General features: G+C 55.8%; 1 protein-coding gene and 1 pseudogene across 1 annotated transcript; both read left to right on the top strand.

Annotated features, from left to right (window-relative positions):
• Window positions 1633–2598, top strand: LOC479267 (small nuclear ribonucleoprotein polypeptide B pseudogene; annotated as a pseudogene).
• LRIT1 (leucine rich repeat, Ig-like and transmembrane domains 1) lies at window positions 3846–16775 on the top strand. Its single transcript, XM_038534503.1, has 4 exons — window positions 3846–3967; window positions 8028–8479; window positions 11735–12040; window positions 13028–16775. The coding sequence occupies exons 1-4, from the start codon at window positions 3846–3848 to the stop codon at window positions 13942–13944; spliced, it is 1797 nt and encodes a 598-aa protein (XP_038390431.1). The 3' UTR covers window positions 13945–16775.
• Window positions 16776–18434: the final 1659 nt, after the last annotated feature.

Here is an 18434-nt window from a genome sequence, read left to right as displayed (position 1 = left end):
CCGCGCTTCCTGACCTTAGCATGATTCCCACAGCAACTCCGTGAATTAGGGTCCATCATCCTTTGCACTTCATGTGGGGGAACCGGCTCAAAGCAGCTAAGAACTGACCTGAGGTCACACAGTGATTTGTGAATGGAGCGAAACAAAGGCCTGATCTCCTGTCCTTGGGCTCCAGGCAGGTGCTCGCTCTACTGCACGAATGTTCATTCCCCTTTTGCTTTTCGTGCTGCCGGTCCCCACATAGGCAAGCCTGACCACCCCAAGGCTGGGCCGATGGCTCACATCCTCCCAGAGCCCTTTCCTGATGACCCGGCTACCGCATTTCCCTAATTTCTATCTCGCATCCCTGGTTCATACGTGCGTCAGGGTTCTTTTCGTGCCTACGAGACGGCAGGGAAGGCAGGACAGGGTCCGGGACTCAGGGTAGAGCTCAGTGAGGCCAAAGAGAGGCAGGAAGCCGCCGTCCCCAACAGAAGGAGGAAAAGGCGGAGATGTTGGTTCGGGCTGGAGAAGGGATGGATGGGAAGCACCGAGAAAGCCATAGTGGCTGGATTGGAAGAGAGGAGGAGAAGGAAACCAACGTTTCCTGGAAGCCAAGATTGTCAAAGCAGGCATTTCATGCGTGCCCTGGGGCCCGACGTACCTGCTCGGTCACGCCTCCCTGGCCTGGGCCTGCCTAGGCCTACAGGTGAGAGGGACTGAGGAACCTTCTGGAAAAGCTGAGGGAGCCAGGAAGGGCATGCCGGACCAGAGAGCAGAGCTGTGGGGTCATAGGCGAAGAAGGCACGAGCGAAGGGTGATGTCCACGTCTAGGTGTGGGGTGAGGTGGGAGGCAGGGGACACGCAGCAAACGCCGAGAGCACTTTCTCTACAGACTCCGGCGCTCCTGACCCGCAGAGGACCGGCGTGCTCTCCGCCCTCACGCAGGGACTCCTCGTGCCTTTGGCGCTGATGTCGACGCCCACGAGGCATCGGCTCGGCAGGCCAGTTCTGAGACTGGGGGGCCGTCCGGGGGGCAGCTCCTTGCGGGTCCCCGGGACTCATCTCCGCGGGTGCCCCCATCTCCGAACCTGCCCAGTACCTGTGGGAGCAGGTGCCTGCAGGTACCCGGGAAACTGGGTCCTTAGTACTAGCAGGGGGGCCTGTACCCCCGCAGGCCGTCGATCTGGGGAACGTGGGGTGGCTGATCTTCATGACCACGCAGCTCTCGGGAGAGCCTGGCTCTTGTCTCGCGGGGTTGAAGAATGAGTCTTGCGCACAAAGGAGAGCGAGTAAAGCGATAGAAGTTTGCTGAGTGAGGGGACAGAGATGGCTCTCGAGCGACGGGGTCCCGGCAGGGTTGCCAGCCTGGGCCCCTACTGGCAGTCTTTTTATTTAAAACTGACCAGGGAGCCTGTGGCCTTGTCGTCTTTGGGATGTCCTGGTTTGAATAAGGACTGGTGGGGACACCTGAGTGGCTCAGCGGTTGAGCATCCGCTTTCAGCTCAGGGCGTGATCCCTGGGTCCTGGGATTGAGTCCCACGTTGGGCTCCCTGCATGGAGCCTGCTTCTCCCTCTGCCTGTGTCTCTGCCTCTCTCTGTGTGTGTGTCTCTCATGAATAAATAAAATTAAAAAAAAAAAAAAGAATAAGGAGTGGCTCCGTTTCCGGTTTTCGGTTTGTCAGGGGCCAGCGCAGGCCTCAGGCAATTTGAACAGTTTAACTGCAAACATGGATATCAGACCAAATCATACAATTTACATTAACAATATGAATGACAAAATTAATAAAGAAGAATTGAAGAGATCCCTATATGCCCTGTTTTCTCAGTTTGGCCATGTGGTAGATATTGTAGCTTTAAAGACCATGAAGATGAGGGGGCAAGCCTTTGTTATTTTTAAGGAACTGGGCTCATCCACAAATGCCTTGAGACAGTTGCAAGGATTTCCATTTTATGGTAAACCAATGCGAATCCAGTATGCAAAAACACATTCGGATATAATATCTAAAATGTGTGGTGCTTTTGCTGACAAAGAAAAGAAGAAGGAAAAGAAAAAAGCAAAAACTGTGGAACAGACTGCGACCACTGCAAACAAAAAGCCTGGTCAGGGAACACCAAATGCAGCAAATACCCAAGGAAATTCAACACCAAATCCTCAGGTCCCTGATTACCCTCCAAACTATATTTTATTCCTCAACAATTTACCAGAAGAGACTAATAAGATGATGTTGTCTATGCTGTTTAATCAGTTTCCGGGCTTCAAAGAAGTATGTTTGGTACCCGGAAGGCATGACATTGCTTTTGTTGAATTTGAAAATGATGGACAGGCTGGAGCTGCCGGAGATGCTTTACAGGGATTTAAAATCACACCGTCCCATGCCATGAAGATCACATATGCCAAAAAATAACATATGGCATAGTTGTCTTTAAAGGACTTGGTGTTATTTAAAGTGTTTGTTTTGATAACATTTGGTCAGGCCATTTTAATAGTTGGGATGTGGGTGAGTGAAAGAAATTTTTGTGAATTTAAAAAAATAACTTAGTTTTTCTTTAGCCTTATTGAGCTATGAAATATGAAGGCCTCAATTTTGTACAATAAACTTTTATTTGTATTCTATACATAATTCTACATTTATTCCATCGTCCTATCACCAAATGTTTATGCTAGTCTAGAGCACCTCTTAAGATATATAAAACTAATAAGATGCTTTCCTAGTATTATTTTGGAGCAGCTAATGGCAGAAACATTGACTTCTTTTTTTTTTTTTTTTAAGATTTTATTTATTAGAGAGCATGGGCAGGGGGAGAGACAAACAGAGAGGGAGAGAGCGAATCCTCAAGCAGACTTCTTGCTGAGCAGGGAGCCCAATGTAGGGCTCTATCCCCGGACCCTGGGATCATGACCTTAGTCAAAATCAGATGCTTAACTTACTGAGCCCCCCACGTGCCCCCATTGAATCCTTTTAATAAAAGAGAATTAGATCAAGCTTAAAAAAAAATAGAATAAGGACTGGTGATGCCATCTGTAATGGTCCCCCTTTGGGTCTGATCATTCTTTGTAGGTCCCAGGTGACTCTCATAAAAAAAAGTGTCTCCTCCACCCCTACGTAGGTCAGGGTGGTCTGAGCTGTTCCCTGATCTCTGGTTTCCTTACATCTCAGCATTTGGGGGACTTTCTGTGGTCCTGACTCCATGGCCCCCTCCCATCTCTCCCCACCTAGCCCTGTCCATCCCTTACTCAAACACACTGAGTAATGTTACATCCCTTTTTCAGATGAGGAAGAGACTGTGCAAGGTCACGGCCTGGAAATGGAAGAGCTGGAATTTGAACCCTGGCCAGGTTCCCCAGCTTTGGGCTTTTTCTAATGCTTTGATGGCCTTCATTTCATTTTTTTTTTCCCGATCAAACTGTCTCAGGAGAGAATTTCCAATGGCCAGGACTGTCTTCATCTTCTCTGAGCCCAGGCACCCCAGCAGGGTCTGTGTAGCCCCCCGCCTGGCTGGCACGGGGGTACTTCGCAGGCGAACAGCCAAGCTGGCCAGTCCGGGAGCCGCTTGCCCCCCGGGTGGCTGCCTGTCTGCCCCACCTTGCCGCTCCCCGGCCCCTCCAGGCCTGGGGCTGTTGCCACGGAAGAGGGTCCCCCGCCCTCACCCTCCGGACTGGGTGATGCCAGGAGCAGTAAGCCGCTGAGTGCTGTGGCCAGGGCTCCCTCCTAATCCCCGGTCTGTCCCTGTTTATCCGATGGCCTCAGGAGTGGGGGTGGGAGTGCTGATGAGCCAGTGGGCAGCTGCTGGGCTTCCTGGGCTGGGACAAAAGAGCAGTCCGGGGACAGGGCCCTGCCTGGGCTATAGGGGAGCCAGGGGCCATGAGGGTGGCAGTGGGCATGCTCTGGCTCCTGGCCCTCTGGGGGCACCCCCACGCCCAGGGCTCCTGCCCCTCTCAATGCAGCTGCAGCCTCCACGTCCTGGGTGATGGCAGCAAGGCCAGGTATGGCACCAGGGGTGTGGGATGGGTAGCCCACGCCTGTCCCTGCTGGGCTGGGTCGGGACGGCTGGACGCAGGGGGTGGGACCTCCATCTTCCGGGCCCTGGGGACCCAGGTATCCTAGGGCGCTAGTCTGCTCTGTGTTGTCTTCCAGCCAGCAGGGCGCCGGAAGTACCAAGTTCCTTCACTCATGGGGGTGGGGATGGGGCAAGAGTGTGGCCCCTCCAGGGACTCTGTCCTGAGTCCTCTTCCAGGATCCTGGGGGAGAGGAACCCTCTGAAGGGCAGGGGAAGCCTCCCCCTTTCCTCTTTCTTCTCTTCTCCCTCCTTTCTACTCCACCATCCTCCCTGCCTCTCCCCAGCCCCCTTTCTCCCAGGCCTCTTTCATTCTCTTGCCTCGCCTCCTGAGGGTACACAACCGCACCCCAGGTATTTCCTACCACCCCACCCATCCTGCAGCCCCCTGCCTCCTCACGCTTCCCCAGCTTTGGGGCTCCTCTGGCCCAAGCCCGGAAGCCTTGGCCTGCACCCAATTCGATGTGCTCTCTGAAAGGCCAGGCGTGCCCATTCCATTGCATGCAAGCACCCCTCCATCCTCGGCCTTTTCTTTCACTTCCCCAAGCCCCACCTGAGCCCCGAGAGCACCTCCATCTTCTCCTCTCCTTCCTTTGGGACTCTCCAAAGCCACTGTGAGTTGTAGACTCTTGCTCTTCCGCCGTCGCTCACTCTCCTTTTTCTCTCTGGCAGTGTCCAGACCATCTTTTCTCTGACGTCTTCAACTTATCCACGAATGACCATTTATTTGCGTTTCCTGACTTGCTCAGGGATTCTAGGTCCTGGCTCAGGAGCCAGAGCCATCTTTCCTACCATCTTTTCAACATTTTGGAGTTCCATTCTCTCTTTCTCCCTCTTCTCAGATGGGTGCTGGGAGCCACTGATGGTTTCTGATCAGGGCAGCAAGGTACCAGTGTGACTCTTACAACGATCCTGGCTGTGGGCGTTGGGTCGATTAGGGTGAGAGGGGATGGAGAGAACGGAGAGGCACGTCCAGGAAAGGATACCCCATGTGGTCCATTCTTGACTCAAGTCTCTGATGCTCCAACTCATATGGATCATCAGACTTAAGGATCTTTCCCCCCAAGGAAAGCCAGGGCTGAGCCCTGAGCAGGCCAGGAGACCGCCTGTGGCCAAGACAGTGTGACCAGGGTGATAAAGAGCCTCTCCAGCTCCCCAGAGAAAGCCCAGGGCTCAAAGTCACACAGCATCGGTGACAGACCTGGTCTTGGAACCCAGGGCTTCAGCTCCATCTCCAGATCTCGTCGGTGATGCTGTCACAGGCAGGGATGCGGGGCGAGCTCCCCAGGTTAGCCTTAGGATAGAAAATAAAATTCCAAGGTCACTTTTCAGGGCCCTGAATGTCGGCTGGTGGCCATCCCTCCTCTGAAGGCAGAGCCCTGACATCAGTCCCCCCTCCCCCCGCCTGACAGTCCCTCGGCTCACCTGCACCCGCACGTCTGCAGGGCGCATCCTCTGAGGGCGACAACGCCTATAGGAGGCCCCGAGGTCCCAGGGGCCCCAGGAGGATAGCGTGGTCAGACAGAGGCTCTCCTGCATCTCAGATGCCTCCCTCAGCCCACCTCCGACCAGCACGGGTCAGAGGGGCGGTCCCTACACCTGAGCGCCTGAGTGACCTGCCCGTACTCCATGCTTCCGCGTCATGGATACGGTGTGTGTACCTGTGGGTACTGCGGTTTCCTTGGGCGGCCCAGTCTGGGCACCTGGACACAGGTGTCCCCATGTCCTTTATGCCGTTTGCCCCGCCAGATGTGCTGGCTCCTCAGTGGTTTCTTTGGTCCTTCCCTTGATGATTTTCTCCACCTTTCCGGACGTGGTTTCCCCTCAACTGCCTTCCTCCCTCCCCCATCCAGACCTTCCTCTCTGCAACATCCAAACCTTCATTCTCATTGAAAATATCACGCTCTTTCCTCCTTAGCTTGATAATAAGCTGTGAGGCGACAGGGGCTGTGACTGTGACGTTCTCGTGACTCTACAGCACCCATCCCTCAGTAGGGGGACCATGCACATCTCAAGAGTGTGGGTGGGTGGGTGGGGGTCACCGTGCCTCACGTGCAGCCTCAAGTTTCACATCTTGGAGAATCTTGCCCTGTGTACCTGACGTGACTGTGCTGCTCTGGGTGACAGCCCGCAGCACAGCCCTCATTCGTAGGCTCCCGGAGGGCAAGGGCTGCTTCCTTTCCTCTCAATCCATCCTCTGCTTTCCTGTCGAAGTTAATAGGTCAGGGCTTAGGAAGTCGCTGTCTGGGCAGAGGGATCGTGGCCAGCAGCTTGCGGGGCCTGATCGCCAAAGTTTTTGAGAGTCGTCCTCGCAGAGCGTGGCACCCCTGCTGGTGACCCACGCAGAGCTGGTTGGTTGCAGGAGCTCGTTTACACCCCAAAACCCCCCTGCAAGGGTGGATGGAGTCTGTTCCTGGAAACAGAGGAAGTGGCTGTGTAAGGTGCTCAGGGACCCACGGCCAGCAAGTAGGGCGCCCGGATGGGAGTCCAGCCGCAGGCCCGCAAGGTCCGGGCCCGCCTCGTGGTCCCTGAGGCTCCCTGACGGCGGGTCCCCACTGAGATAGACGGAGAGAGGTTTGAATCGGTACTCAGATCGTTTTTTTTTTTTAAGATTTTGAAATTTATTTATTCATGAGAGAGAGAGAGAATGGCAGAGACACAGGCAGAGGGAGAAGCAGGCTCCATGCAGGGAGCCCGATGGGGACTCGATCCCAGCACCCTGGGGTCACTCCCTGCGCTGAAGGCGGTGCTGAACTGTTGAGCCCCCGGGGCTGCCCTGACTTAGATCTTTTTGATGAAGGAGAGCCAAAGCGGTCACAGGGCCTGAGGCCCAGCGTGACACGGGCCGCCCTCAAGGCTGCAGCGGCCCAGGTGACGTGGGCTCGCCCGGCCTGTCCATTCTGCAGCCTGGCAGCTGGTGGGCGCGCAGGGACAGGTTAGCGGGAGGTCCCCGGGCCAGTGACCAGACCAGGGCCCCTTGGGCCCCCCCAGGAAGGCTCTGGGAGCAAGAGCAGCTCGGAACCTGGGTTCGGAGGCTTGGTGCCCAGGGGGGTGGGGGGTGGGGGCCTCGGGACCATCTCTAGGCCCCCCGCCCCAAGGCTCTGGGAGCAGGAGGATCTTGGAACCCGGTTTCGGAGGCTCGGTTCCCCGGGGGTGGGTGTGTGTGTGGGGGGTGGAGGTGTGGGGGGGCCCTCGGGACAGTCTCCATGCCTGCCCCCGGGGAGGCTCTGGGAACAAGAACAGCTCAGAGTGGGGGTGGGGGGTGGGGATGGGGGGGTGGGGGGGTAGATCAGGGTGGGGGGCCCTCGGGATCGTCTCCATCCCCTCCCTCCCCGGGGAGGCTCTGGGTTCGGGGGCTGGGTGCCCGTGGGGGGGTGGGGGGGCCCCTCAGGACAGTCTCCATCCCCTCCCCTGTCCCCCGGGGGGCTCTGGGAGCAAGAGCAGCTCAGAGCCTGGTTCGGAGGCTGGGTGCCCCGCCCCGGGTCGGGGGGGGGGATGGGGAGGGTAGATCGGGGTGGGGGGCTCTGGCCGCCCCCCCCCCAGGCTCTGGCAGCAAGAGCCGCCCCAGCCCCTGCAAGGGCAGTAGGGCAGCTGTCGGATGCCCCCTCCTGCCCCTTGGCTCGCAGCTCGGAGTCCGGGGAGGCCGGGGGGGTAGGGTGGGGGGGCCCTCGGGACCGTCTCCCCCCCCTCCCTGGGGAGGCTCTGGGTTCGGGGGCTGGGTGCCCGTGGGGAGTGGGGATGGGGGTGGGGGGGCCCTCGGGACCGTCTCCCCCCCCCCTCCCTGGGGAGGCTCTGGGTTCGGGGCTGGGTGCCCGTGGGGAGTGGGGGTGGGGGTGCGGGGGGACCCTCGGGACCGTCTCCACCCCCCCTCCCTGGGGAGGCTCTGGGTTCGGGGGCTGGGTGCCCGTGGCGGGTGGGGGTGGGGGTGCGGGGGGCCCTCGGGACCGTCTCCACCCCCCCCCCCCCCCCCCCCCCCGTTTCCCCGCCAGGACGGTGGTGTGCAGCGACCCCGACATGACCCTGCCGCCCGCGTCCGTGCCCGCCGACACGAGCCGCCTGCGCCTGGAGCGGACGTCGGTGCGCCGCGTGGCGGGGGCCCTGGGGCCGCTGGGCCGCCTGGAGCAGCTGTGGCTGCCCTACAACGCGCTGGCCGAGCTCAGCGGCCTGATGCTGCGCGGCCTGCGGCGCCTGCGCGAGCTGCGGCTGCCCGGGAACCGCCTGGCCGCCTTCCCCTGGGCCGCGCTCGCCGACGCCCCCCGCCTGCGGCTGCTCGACCTGCAGGCCAACCTGCTGGCCGCCGTGCCCGCCGACGCCGCGCGCTTCCTGCGCAACCTCACCTTCCTCGACCTGTCCAGCAACCGGCTGCTGAGGCTGCCGCCCGAGCTGCTGGCCGCCTGGGCCAGGCCCTTCCCGGCCGGCCAGCGCGCCTCGCGGGTGCTCGGTAAGGGCGGGGCGGCCCGGGCGGGGGGGGGCGGGGGTCAAGGGGGCCAAGGGGGTCGCGCCTGCCCCCGGGAAGCCGGGGCGATGCTCTCTGCCTCCGAAGCTGGCAGTCGGGTGCAAAGGTGATGCTCGGCGCAGAGGGACACCGTGGCAGGCACGGGCCGTGCCCCCCCACCCCGGGTCGCGGTCCCCCCGGGCCCCCCACCCCAATCTCCCCCTGCAGGGCAGCCTTGCCCAAGGCCACCCACCCTTTCTGGCCACAGCCTCCATCCCAAGAGCTCATCCCAGGCGGGGAGCCTCAGGGCGCAGCCACTTGGCGGGACCCTGCGGGGCTGAGTCAGTGCCCAGGCCTCGGGGCTCCCTGCACCCACATCCAGCTCATCTGCGCGTCTGCTCCCACTCCACGCCTTCCTTGCCTCCCCAGCGAGCACGCTGCAGGCATTAATCTCCGGGTCAGGTGCACCCGGCACCGGGCTTCTAAGGATGCCCAGAGTATGCGAGCACCCCAGCAATCACGCTGCAGGCCTAATCTCTGGGTCAGGTGCTGCACCCCGGCACCCAGCTTCCAAGGATGCCTGGAACATGTGAGCACCCCAGCAATCACACTGCAGGCCTTAATCTCCGGGTCAGGTGCTGCACCCCAGCACCCGGCTTCCAAAGATGTTCAGAGCATGTGAGCACCCCAGCAATCACACTGCAGGCCTAATCTCCGGGTCAGGCGCTGCACCCCAGCACCCAGCTTCCAAGGATGCCCGGACCACGCAAGCACCCCAGCCCCTTGAGAGCCTCCTCTGAGCACCACCAACACATATGTGGAAGGAAGGCGGTCTGAGCTCCTGTTAACTGGTCCCCCTGCAAACTGGTACCCCCGCGCTGGCCAGGTGCTTCCGCGTGGCCTCAAAGCTTCCCTCAGTGTCCTGTCCCCCCACAGAACTTAGCCCTCACCACATCCTGGTCCAAATAGTCCCAAGCACAAGGCCCTTTGTTTTACAGATGAACAAACACACCCTGGGGGATCGTAGAAAGCAGGGGGGGGGGGCGGGAGGGCCCAAGGCCCAAGGCCTCCAGCTGTGAGGGGGTGGGCACCACAGCGGGGGGCTAGTGGACGGTGGAAGGTAAGGAGTGAAGAGAGACCTGGTGCCTGCGGCGTGTCCTGGCTCAGAGGGGCTCCAGCGCCAGGGGCGGGTTGGAGCAATCTCAGAATGGTTTGGGGCAGCTCGTGCCCTAAGGCCCAGGAGGATCCTGTGAGGAGGGGATATTTGGAAGTCTTGTTGCCTGGGACAACAGCAAGCCCCATTCCAGCTCCATCCACCCTGCAGACTTTCTCACCTGATAAAGGATAATGTAGAGGAGAGAACTCAGATGGAAAAATTATTGATTCCAAAGTAAAATTTAACTAAGTTCCCTTTTAAAATATATACATATGACATATCTCATATATATATGGAACTGATAACATATTCCAACAACCATGCGAGGGTTTGAGGCAGCCAGCGTAGGGGTGTTGAACGAGTATTTTAAATAAGGCAAATGAGTATAAGAGACCTCCAGGTCACACAGCCAGGAGAAGGCCCCTCCTTGAGACTCAGTTTCCCAAAGCAGAGTTGAATCAGTTATACTGGCTGACCCTTCTCTCTGATTCCTTCTTGCTCGTAATGAACCGATGGCTTACCAGGTGAACCAGATGTCTTTCCTGCCCAAGGCACATGCCACAAGGATGACACGTGGCATTAACTCATTCTGGAAAATTAATATTGATTCTAATTACATAACTCACACATAAATATATGTAAACGTTTAAGATATTACAGAGAAAGCCAAAAATCCTTTTGTTCCCTCTTCTGATTCCAGTTCCTACACCCCCTTCTAACAGGTAGCCACTCTTAGGTTTATTTGCATGTTCCCTATCTTTTTAGGATGCATTCACTGTCACATATATATGCACACAGAAAGAATTTCTGAGTTTTTCAAAAAGATTTTTATATATTTATTCATGAGAGACATAGGCAGAGGGAGAAGCAGGCTCCATGCGGGGAGCCTGATGCAAGACTGGATCCCAGGACCCCGGGAATCACGCCCTGAGCCGAAGGCAGACGCCCAACCGCTGAGCCACTCAGGCGCCCCTCTTTCTGTGTTTTATAGAAAATCTCATATTGTATAGACCGTGCTGTATATATCAACAGCACTGACTTTTTCACTCAATAGTATGTCTCGGAGATCTCTGTAAGTTACTACAAATGGATCGATCTCATTTTGGAGAAACTACTGCAGAATGTTCCAGAATACAGCTACATGACAGCTAATTCAGCCGCTCTCCCTCTAACGAGCCTTTAGATTGTTTCCATTATCTTACCAACCCCTACGATGGCGCAGGGAACATTCCTGACCGTGCACCCTTAGGCACGCAGACAAATGTTTCCCTAGGATAGGACCTGAGAAGGGGACTCCTAGGCCATGCAGCACGCACCTAGACATTTTAAGATTGGTCCAGGGGTGTCCAAGTGGTTGGGCGGGCTCTCGGTCCCCACAAGTAGGGTAGGAGGGACACCGGCCATGCAGGCATCCCCGCTCTGAAAGGTAACTGCCTGTCGATGTGGACTCTTAGTTCGAGGGGCTGGGCATAGGCCGTGACGAAGACACACGGAAATCTCTTCCCTCCTGAGGCTAATAATGAAAATGGTGGGAACGCTGAACTTCAGCCGGTCTGAGGGGTGACCGTTTCTCTGTCATTTAACTTTGCTGTTTGCAGTAATTCGTGGGGGTCTGTGTTATAACCGGTAAGGGCCAGCCGGCTCGCCGTGATGATTCTTGGGGGCCGGATGTATCATCATCCTGCAAACCTGAGATGCTGTTTGCATCTGCTACCCTGTGCCAGCGGTTAAATGCAGCTAGCAGAGGGATGGGGGGAGGATGGCGGGAGAGGGACCCAGCGTCCCCGCAGCTAGTGCGCAGAAGGGCCTGAGAGTCACGGATGTACAAGCAGGTGGATGTGGCCCCCTCAACCCCTGACGCTTCCCCTCCCAAATATATCAGATACGTGTATATAAATAAGTCACACGCCATTGATTTGTGCGTTCAAGATTAAGCACAGGCTTCAGGTTCCACGGCTAGCGAGGCAAGGAGCGCACCTGGAGGCCAGTCCCACTGACCCTGAGCTCAGGACATGCCGAGCCCTCCCTGAGGGGGATGAGGAGCTGGGCGCGAGTGGATGTGGAGATCAGGGGCTCACCGCCGGCCTCCCTTCTCCTCCCCGCAGGCCTGCAGGACAACCCCTGGGCCTGCGACTGCCGCCTCTACGACCTGGCCCTTTTCCTGGAAAGCTGGGCCCCGAATCTGGCCTTCATAGAGGCCAGGCTGAAGTGTGCCAGCCCGCAAAGCCTGGCCGGAGTGGCCTTCAGCCAGCTGGAGCTGAGAAAGTGCCAGAGTCCGGAGCTCCGTCCAGGGGTGGCCAGCGTCAGGTCCCCTCTGGGCAGTGCAGTATTGCTGCGCTGTGGGGCCACCGGCGTCCCTGGGCCAGAGATGAGCTGGAGGAGAGCCAACGGGCACCCACTCAACGGCACAGGTGTGTGAGCTCCGGGGACTGTGCGGACTGGGCGGGTCGGGGGCGGTCTGGGGACAGTGGCTCCAAACCTGTCCTCTGGGAGCCCGGGAGCCCCTCTGTCACCCTGGGACGCCAGTTCCCCCACCCTGGGAGGAACAACGTGCTGCCGTTTGGGGTGAGGGGTGCTCCTAGTAGACGTAATATTTAGAGTGAGTTTCCCAGTTGTGGTTGTGAAGCCACGAGGGGTCATAACCATGTGTGTTACCACCTACTGGGCTCCTCGGTGCACACGGTGTCACCGAACTTAAAAGACAACTTGATTATCCCTGTCCTATAAGTAAACAGGCCCCGAGAGGCTAAGTGCTTGGCTCCTGGCACGCAGCCGGTGGTCTTTGTGCAGTGTAGACAGAGATGGTTCGTCTCTGGCCCGGGGGGTGGGGTTTGCAGGAGCCACGGCCCAGCTGTGTGCGGAAGGGGGGGTCAGGAGGAGTAGTTCCTTAGCACCTGACCCGGACCGGAAAACCCCGTGACCCGCCCCACTTGCTTGGGGGGTCTCCTTCAGCTGGGTCAGCGAGTGTTGCTCAAAGACCGGGGTCTGGAATCAGTTTACAAAGCTGTATGAGGAGCTCCATTACGTAAAACCAGGTTGAAAATGCTTGGGCTGAGGTGGCCGTGGGTCTGGACGGGGTGGCAAAGCCTCGCGTTCAGCCCGACCCCCTTACCCTCGAGCTGCCTGCTGCCCTGAGGCCGTTCTGTAGGACTCCGGGGCCTGATGAACATGGCTTGAGCACCTCAGATTTACAAGGCAGGTCGCCCTTAGACTTAGCTGGAGCCTGGGTCCCCCTAATGCGAGCCCAGGGGATCTTGAGCCCCTTGGCCCCTCTAAGAAAAGCTGAATGACTCCCAGGGTTTTCCTGGGACGGCGGTGCCCCCATGCAGCCCTGAGTGCCTGCCGCCCAGGAGGGAAGCCTGGCCTCCGGGCCCACTCACTGGCCTCTGTCCCTCCAGTGCACCAGGAGGTGTCCGGCGACGGCGCCAGCTGGACGCTGCTGGGCCTGCCTGCTGTGTCCCCCCGTGACTCTGGGGACTACATCTGCCAGGCCAAGAACTTCCTGGGAGTCTCGGAGACCGTCATCTCCCTGGCCATCACGGAGCCCCCGGCTTCCACGGAGCGCGGTGGGCTTCCAGAAGCTGCCGCCTACAACAGGGTGGTGGCCCGGCATGTCCCCGACGGCCCCGCGCCTGGCGGCCCGGCCACTGCGCCCCCCGGGCCCGACGCCGAGGAGGACCTGAGCCTGCAGCAGGTGCAGGTGGGGGCCCCGGGGCACCCGGGGGCCCGGATGCTCAGGTCCCTCAAGGTGGTGGGGGACACTTACCAGAGCGCGACGCTGGTGTGGAAGGCGCCTCAGGCCGGGAACACCACCGCCTTCAGCGTCCTCTACGCCGTCTTCGGGCAGCGCGACATGCGGCGGGTGGCCGTGCAGCCCGGGAAGACCCGCGTCACCATCCACGGGCTTGTGCCCAAGACCAAGTATGTGGCGTGCGTCTGCATGCGGGAGCTGGTGCCCCAGAAGGAGCAGTGTGTCATCTTCTCCACGGACGAGGTGGTGGACACCGAGGCCACCCAGCGCCTCATCAACGTGGTGGTGATCAGCGTGGCCGTGGTCATCGCCCTGCCCCTCACCCTGCTCGTGTGCTGTGGGGCCGCACGGCGGCGCTGCCGCAGGTGTCCCCCGGGGGGGCCCGCGGAGGCCGGGGGCGCCTACGTCAACCTGGACAGGCTGGGCCACAGCGACGACGGCTCCGAGGAGCTGTCCCAGCACAGCCTCAGCGAGGCCGCCGGGCTCCTCTCCGCACGGCCCAGCCTGGACTCGCAGGTGGCGGGCGCCCGCGGCGGCAGGCGGATCAACGAGTACCTGTGCTGAGGGCGCCCGGGCCACACACCTGCTCGGCCCACCCGCTGACTCGACCTGGGGCCACGCCACGGGGTCCTGCCCGCGGGGACCCGCCTCCGCACGCGCGGCCCACCGCAGCAGCAGCCAATGCTCACTAAGCCCTTACAGTGTGCCCGCCAGTGTCCTCGGGGCTTTATGGTCATCGACCTCATTAATTCTCATCACAGCCCTTTGCAGCAGGCCCTACGTGTTCTCCCCATTTTCCTGGAGAAGAAACAGGGGGATTGACCAACTCGCCTGTATCAGTCATTTTTTTTTTTTTTCTGTGTAACCACTAAAAGCAAGATGTTGGTGGTGTGCAACAGTGAGCGCTTATTTTCACACAACCTACAGGTCTGCAGCTTGACCAGGGCGGCTCTGCTCCGTGAGTTCTCTGCAGGGCCCAGGATGGAGTGTCAGTGGCGACTTGGAGCAGACTTCTTCCTTGAAGAGCTTGGATGATATCAGAGGAATGAGCAAAAACATGCAACATCTCTTAAGTTCTTGGCTCTAGAACCAGCATGCCACCATGGCTACCCGTGTTCTGTGGGCCAAAGCAGGTCCCATGGCCTAACCCAACTCTCATAGAGCAGCAGAGGACAGTTCTCCCAGGGAGCTGATGATGGGGCAGGAAAGAGTCTGCTGAGCAGTGATCTGATCTACCCCGCCCCTGAGGTACACGGCTAGGAAGTGGTAGTTGTGGACTCTGGACCAGGCAATTGGTTCCAGAATTGATGGTCCCTGCCACTCCCCTCTCCTGCATCTTATCACATTTATGTTAACACATAGACACCCACACCCCTGCTTGTGCATGAGCCACATTTGTACAGACACACACAGAGATACAGTCTCTGCCTTCATTGTATACACTTAGGGATTCCCAATGTTTTTTCTCTGGATGCTGCTCTGCCTCGATAATCATTTGATTTTCAATAAATTCTAGAGCTTGGATGATGCCCAGGAGACTCCTGCTTGTTTTATCTCAGAATGTCAGGCTGGAGGAATCTGAGATGCCCTCCATGGAGGGTGGCACCGTACACTCAATGCTGTAGGGCACACAGCTCGTTTGTCCCCACAGAGTGGCCTTTGTAATTTGACTGAAACTTAGCTGGGTTCCTAGGATGTCTCAGAGCCTTCCCAGTTATTCAGGAAGCCACCTCAAAGTGGGATTCTTGCTCAATTTGCTTAACACTGGGAAGCCGCTGAGATATCATCTCTGCGCACAAGCAAAGGTGAATGTTCCCAACAACAGGGTCAGTGTCGTGTCTTGTCTGCAGGACTGAGCTCCAGAGTGTTTGGTGCCAGGGCCTTTAGATACCAACTAAGGAAATTCAGGGACGGCAAGGAAACAATTTTGCTGGTATCAACCAACAGACCCATATCGTGTTGAACATTTGCCAGATAGGAAACAGTGTGATGTGGTGATTTCTTTTTTTTTTTTTTAAGATTATATTTATTTATGAGAGGCAGAGAGAGGAGGACAAGCAAACTCTGTGCTGAGTGTGGAGACTGACTCAGGCCCAATCCCAGGACCCTGAGGTCATGACCTGAGTCAAAACCAAGAGTTGGATGCTCAACCGGCTGAGCTGCTCACATGCCCCAATACAGTGATTTCTAAAGTTACTGTACTCCCTCTCATATTTACAAAGATCTGACAACATATGGTTCTGTTTTCTCTCATTTGATCCTTACAACAACCCATTATGGAGGCTGAACTACTTGATTTTACAGATGAAAAAACCAAAGCCCAAAGAGTTGAATAACTTATAGAGGGTAGTGATGGATTTTTCTTGGAGGGTCTAAGTCTTTGATAACTTCCTGACCAGGTTGAGGATCTTCCTTCAGTGTTGATCTCTGCAATGTGATCTATAGCAGCTCCACTATGGAAATGGATTTTTTTTCAAATCATTGAAAGCCATAAGAACCATAAGACCACCAGTACACACGAGCATGGAGTTTAAATATGTGGATATTTTCTGCCCATCATCTGGAGGGTGCATCTGACTATAACTTATGGACCATAGCCATTAAAAAGAGAAATTGTTTGGTTGGAAGTTGACAAAACCACTGGCTACATCACGGTCAACAACCATATATGCCGTAAAGAAAACCAGATAGTAAATATTTTAGGCTCTGTTACTGACTCAGCTCCTCTGATGGAATGTGAAAGCAGCCATAGACAATATATAAGTTGATGGGCACAGGTGTGTTCCAATAAAATGTTATTTACACTAACAGGTGGCAGGCTGGATTTGGCTCCCAGGCTATCGTTTTCCAACCCCTGCCGGTAGTTTTATCAAGGCATTTCTGTTGTTGAAACCCAAGACTCAGTTCTGATTGTTTGATATATGAGATTGACAGGCACTCCCCAAATTAGAACAAGATGGAAGTGGCCACCTATTGAAATGGTTAAGATATTTCTTCTAAATGATTGACTGAGCCAATCAAGGTTGAACAATTATAGGCCCAAAGACAACTAAGATCCAGTCAGTTTTATTAAACCTTGTTTGACGAGAATTCAGGAACTTAAAAGCAAGATTTGTTAGTATTTATCCAATATCATGAGGTGTGTGGGGTGGGGGGAGAAAAAAGAGAATATTCAAACTTTTCAATGATTTCTTAAGACCTACTTTGGTGGTCTGGATGGAATGACCCCCAAGATGGTCAGCCTCCAAATATCCATCTGTCAGTCTTCCTTTCTGTGTTCTTTCTTCCCTGATTTGCTCTGGTAAAGAATCATCCTGGATTATGTTCATGAATATTCATACAACTGGAAAAAAAATGAATTCCCATTGTGAAAAAATAAAATGATACCTGGTTTATATATTGGTCTTTGGTATATGAGTCTGGTTAGTATAAGTTGGTCCCTGAAAATCTGCTTAGAGTCCAGGGAAAACAATTTCTGGTCTCCCAGTGGTGAAGACCATCCTGCACCATGGTGATCCTACGGTGTGCTGTCCTTGGAAACCTTGTCTGGATGTTGACTGTGATTGTCGCATCTCCATCATACCTTTTTTCTGACTGCAACATGCTTATATTCCCTTTGAGCTGGGCAGGGGGCAGGTCTGATGTCACTTATCTCAAGTTCCATGTGTAGGTTGCAGGGTACAAAAGGCAAGTAACAGAAATTATACCCTGGAAAGTGGATGTGGGCTGTTGAAATTAGGCTATCGATCAAGGGACTCAGTGAACAGTGTGTTTAGAGCTCCTAGAGCTGGAAATTTTTAACTATCATATACTCCAGTAGAAATAAAAATAAATTTAAAAGTCTTTGAACACGTTATTTGATTGCAAAGACATTGTAGTCAGGATAGCTTAGGCTTATGCTGTGCTAACAATTACCAAATTTTGGTGGCTTGCCATAGAAAGATTTATCCCTGTTCTTGAGTCTGTGGGAAATGTGGATGGAGAAAGGGTTTTGCTCCATTTATTCACCTGGGGACCCAGGCTGACGACGACTCCATCACCTGGAATGCTAACAACTGCTGTAGCAAGGGGGAAGAGAAGCTGGAATGTCACGCAGGGGCTTTTAAAACATTATTTCCTCTAATAGTTCATTAGCCAGAATGCTAGTCACATAGCCTGCCTACTTGGGAGGGCTGGGAACGTAGTCACCTGTGTGTCCATCCCAGGCAGGCCACAGAGCATGCGTAGCCAGGAGGACACCTCAGATGGGGTTGGCAGCAGAGGGAGGAGCCAGGGAAGAGCACCAGCTTGAGAAAGAGGAAAGACAGCACGTCTGCTCCCCGATATGTCACCTGGCTCTCTGTCTGAGTCGCCCCAAAGTTCTTCCAACCCTGGGGTCACATTTTCCAATTGAATAGAAAACTGTCTTAATAAGGTTCTATTAAGATGCGCCGAGGAGCCATCACCAGGAAGCCATTTCTATCTTTTATATATAATCGTGTCATAAACAGAGTGATCCCCCACCTCCCCCCCACGGCTCTTCTCTACCAAAAATTCTAAGCCAAGTTCTTGAAAACATCCTTCAGGAAGGGACATGGGTGTGTCATAGTCTCAAACCCCTTCCCCTTGTTGTTAAATCTCTTGAGTTTAGGGACACCACTTAATCACTAGTTGTTCAAAGTAAATGACACAACCGAGCTTTAATTGCACCAGTCTCTTGCCTTAATTGACAACACAGCTACACCCCTGCATTCATATGCCAAATAAGGAGACCAGGGGATCCCTGGGTGGCTCAGTGGTTTGGTGCCTGCCTTTGGCCCAGGGTGCGATCCTGGTGTCCCGGGATCGAGTCCCACGTTGGACTCCCGGTATGGAGCCTGCTTCTCCCTCCTCCTGTGTCTCTGCCTCTCTGTCTGTCTCTCTCTCTCTCTCTGTCTATCATAAATAAATAAATAAATAAATAAATAAATAAATAAATAAATCAATCTTTAAAAAAAAAACAAAAAAAACAAATAAGGAGACCAGAAGATGAGGGGGTCAGGAGAGAAGGAAGGAGCAGTGCAGAAGTGGCCAGC

The sequence above is a fragment of the Canis lupus genome, chromosome 4 (genome assembly GCF_011100685.1).
Source record: "Canis lupus familiaris isolate Mischka breed German Shepherd chromosome 4, alternate assembly UU_Cfam_GSD_1.0, whole genome shotgun sequence".
Lineage (NCBI taxonomy): Eukaryota > Metazoa > Chordata > Mammalia > Carnivora > Canidae > Canis > Canis lupus.
This window is presented reverse-complemented; position numbering and strand designations above follow the sequence as displayed.

Bases quoted from the DNA above. Each gene is read 5' to 3' on its own strand.
- LRIT1 (XM_038534503.1), top strand. From the start codon at position 3,846: ATGAGGGTGGCAGTGGGCATGCTCTGGCTCCTGGCCCTCTGGGGGCAC. The intron at 8,480-11,734 runs GTAAGGGCGGGG...TCCTCCCCGCAG, and splicing joins GCGCGCCTCGCGGGTGCTCG to GCCTGCAGGACAACCCCTGG. The intron at 12,041-13,027 runs GTGTGTGAGCTC...CTGTCCCTCCAG, and splicing joins GCACCCACTCAACGGCACAG to TGCACCAGGAGGTGTCCGGC.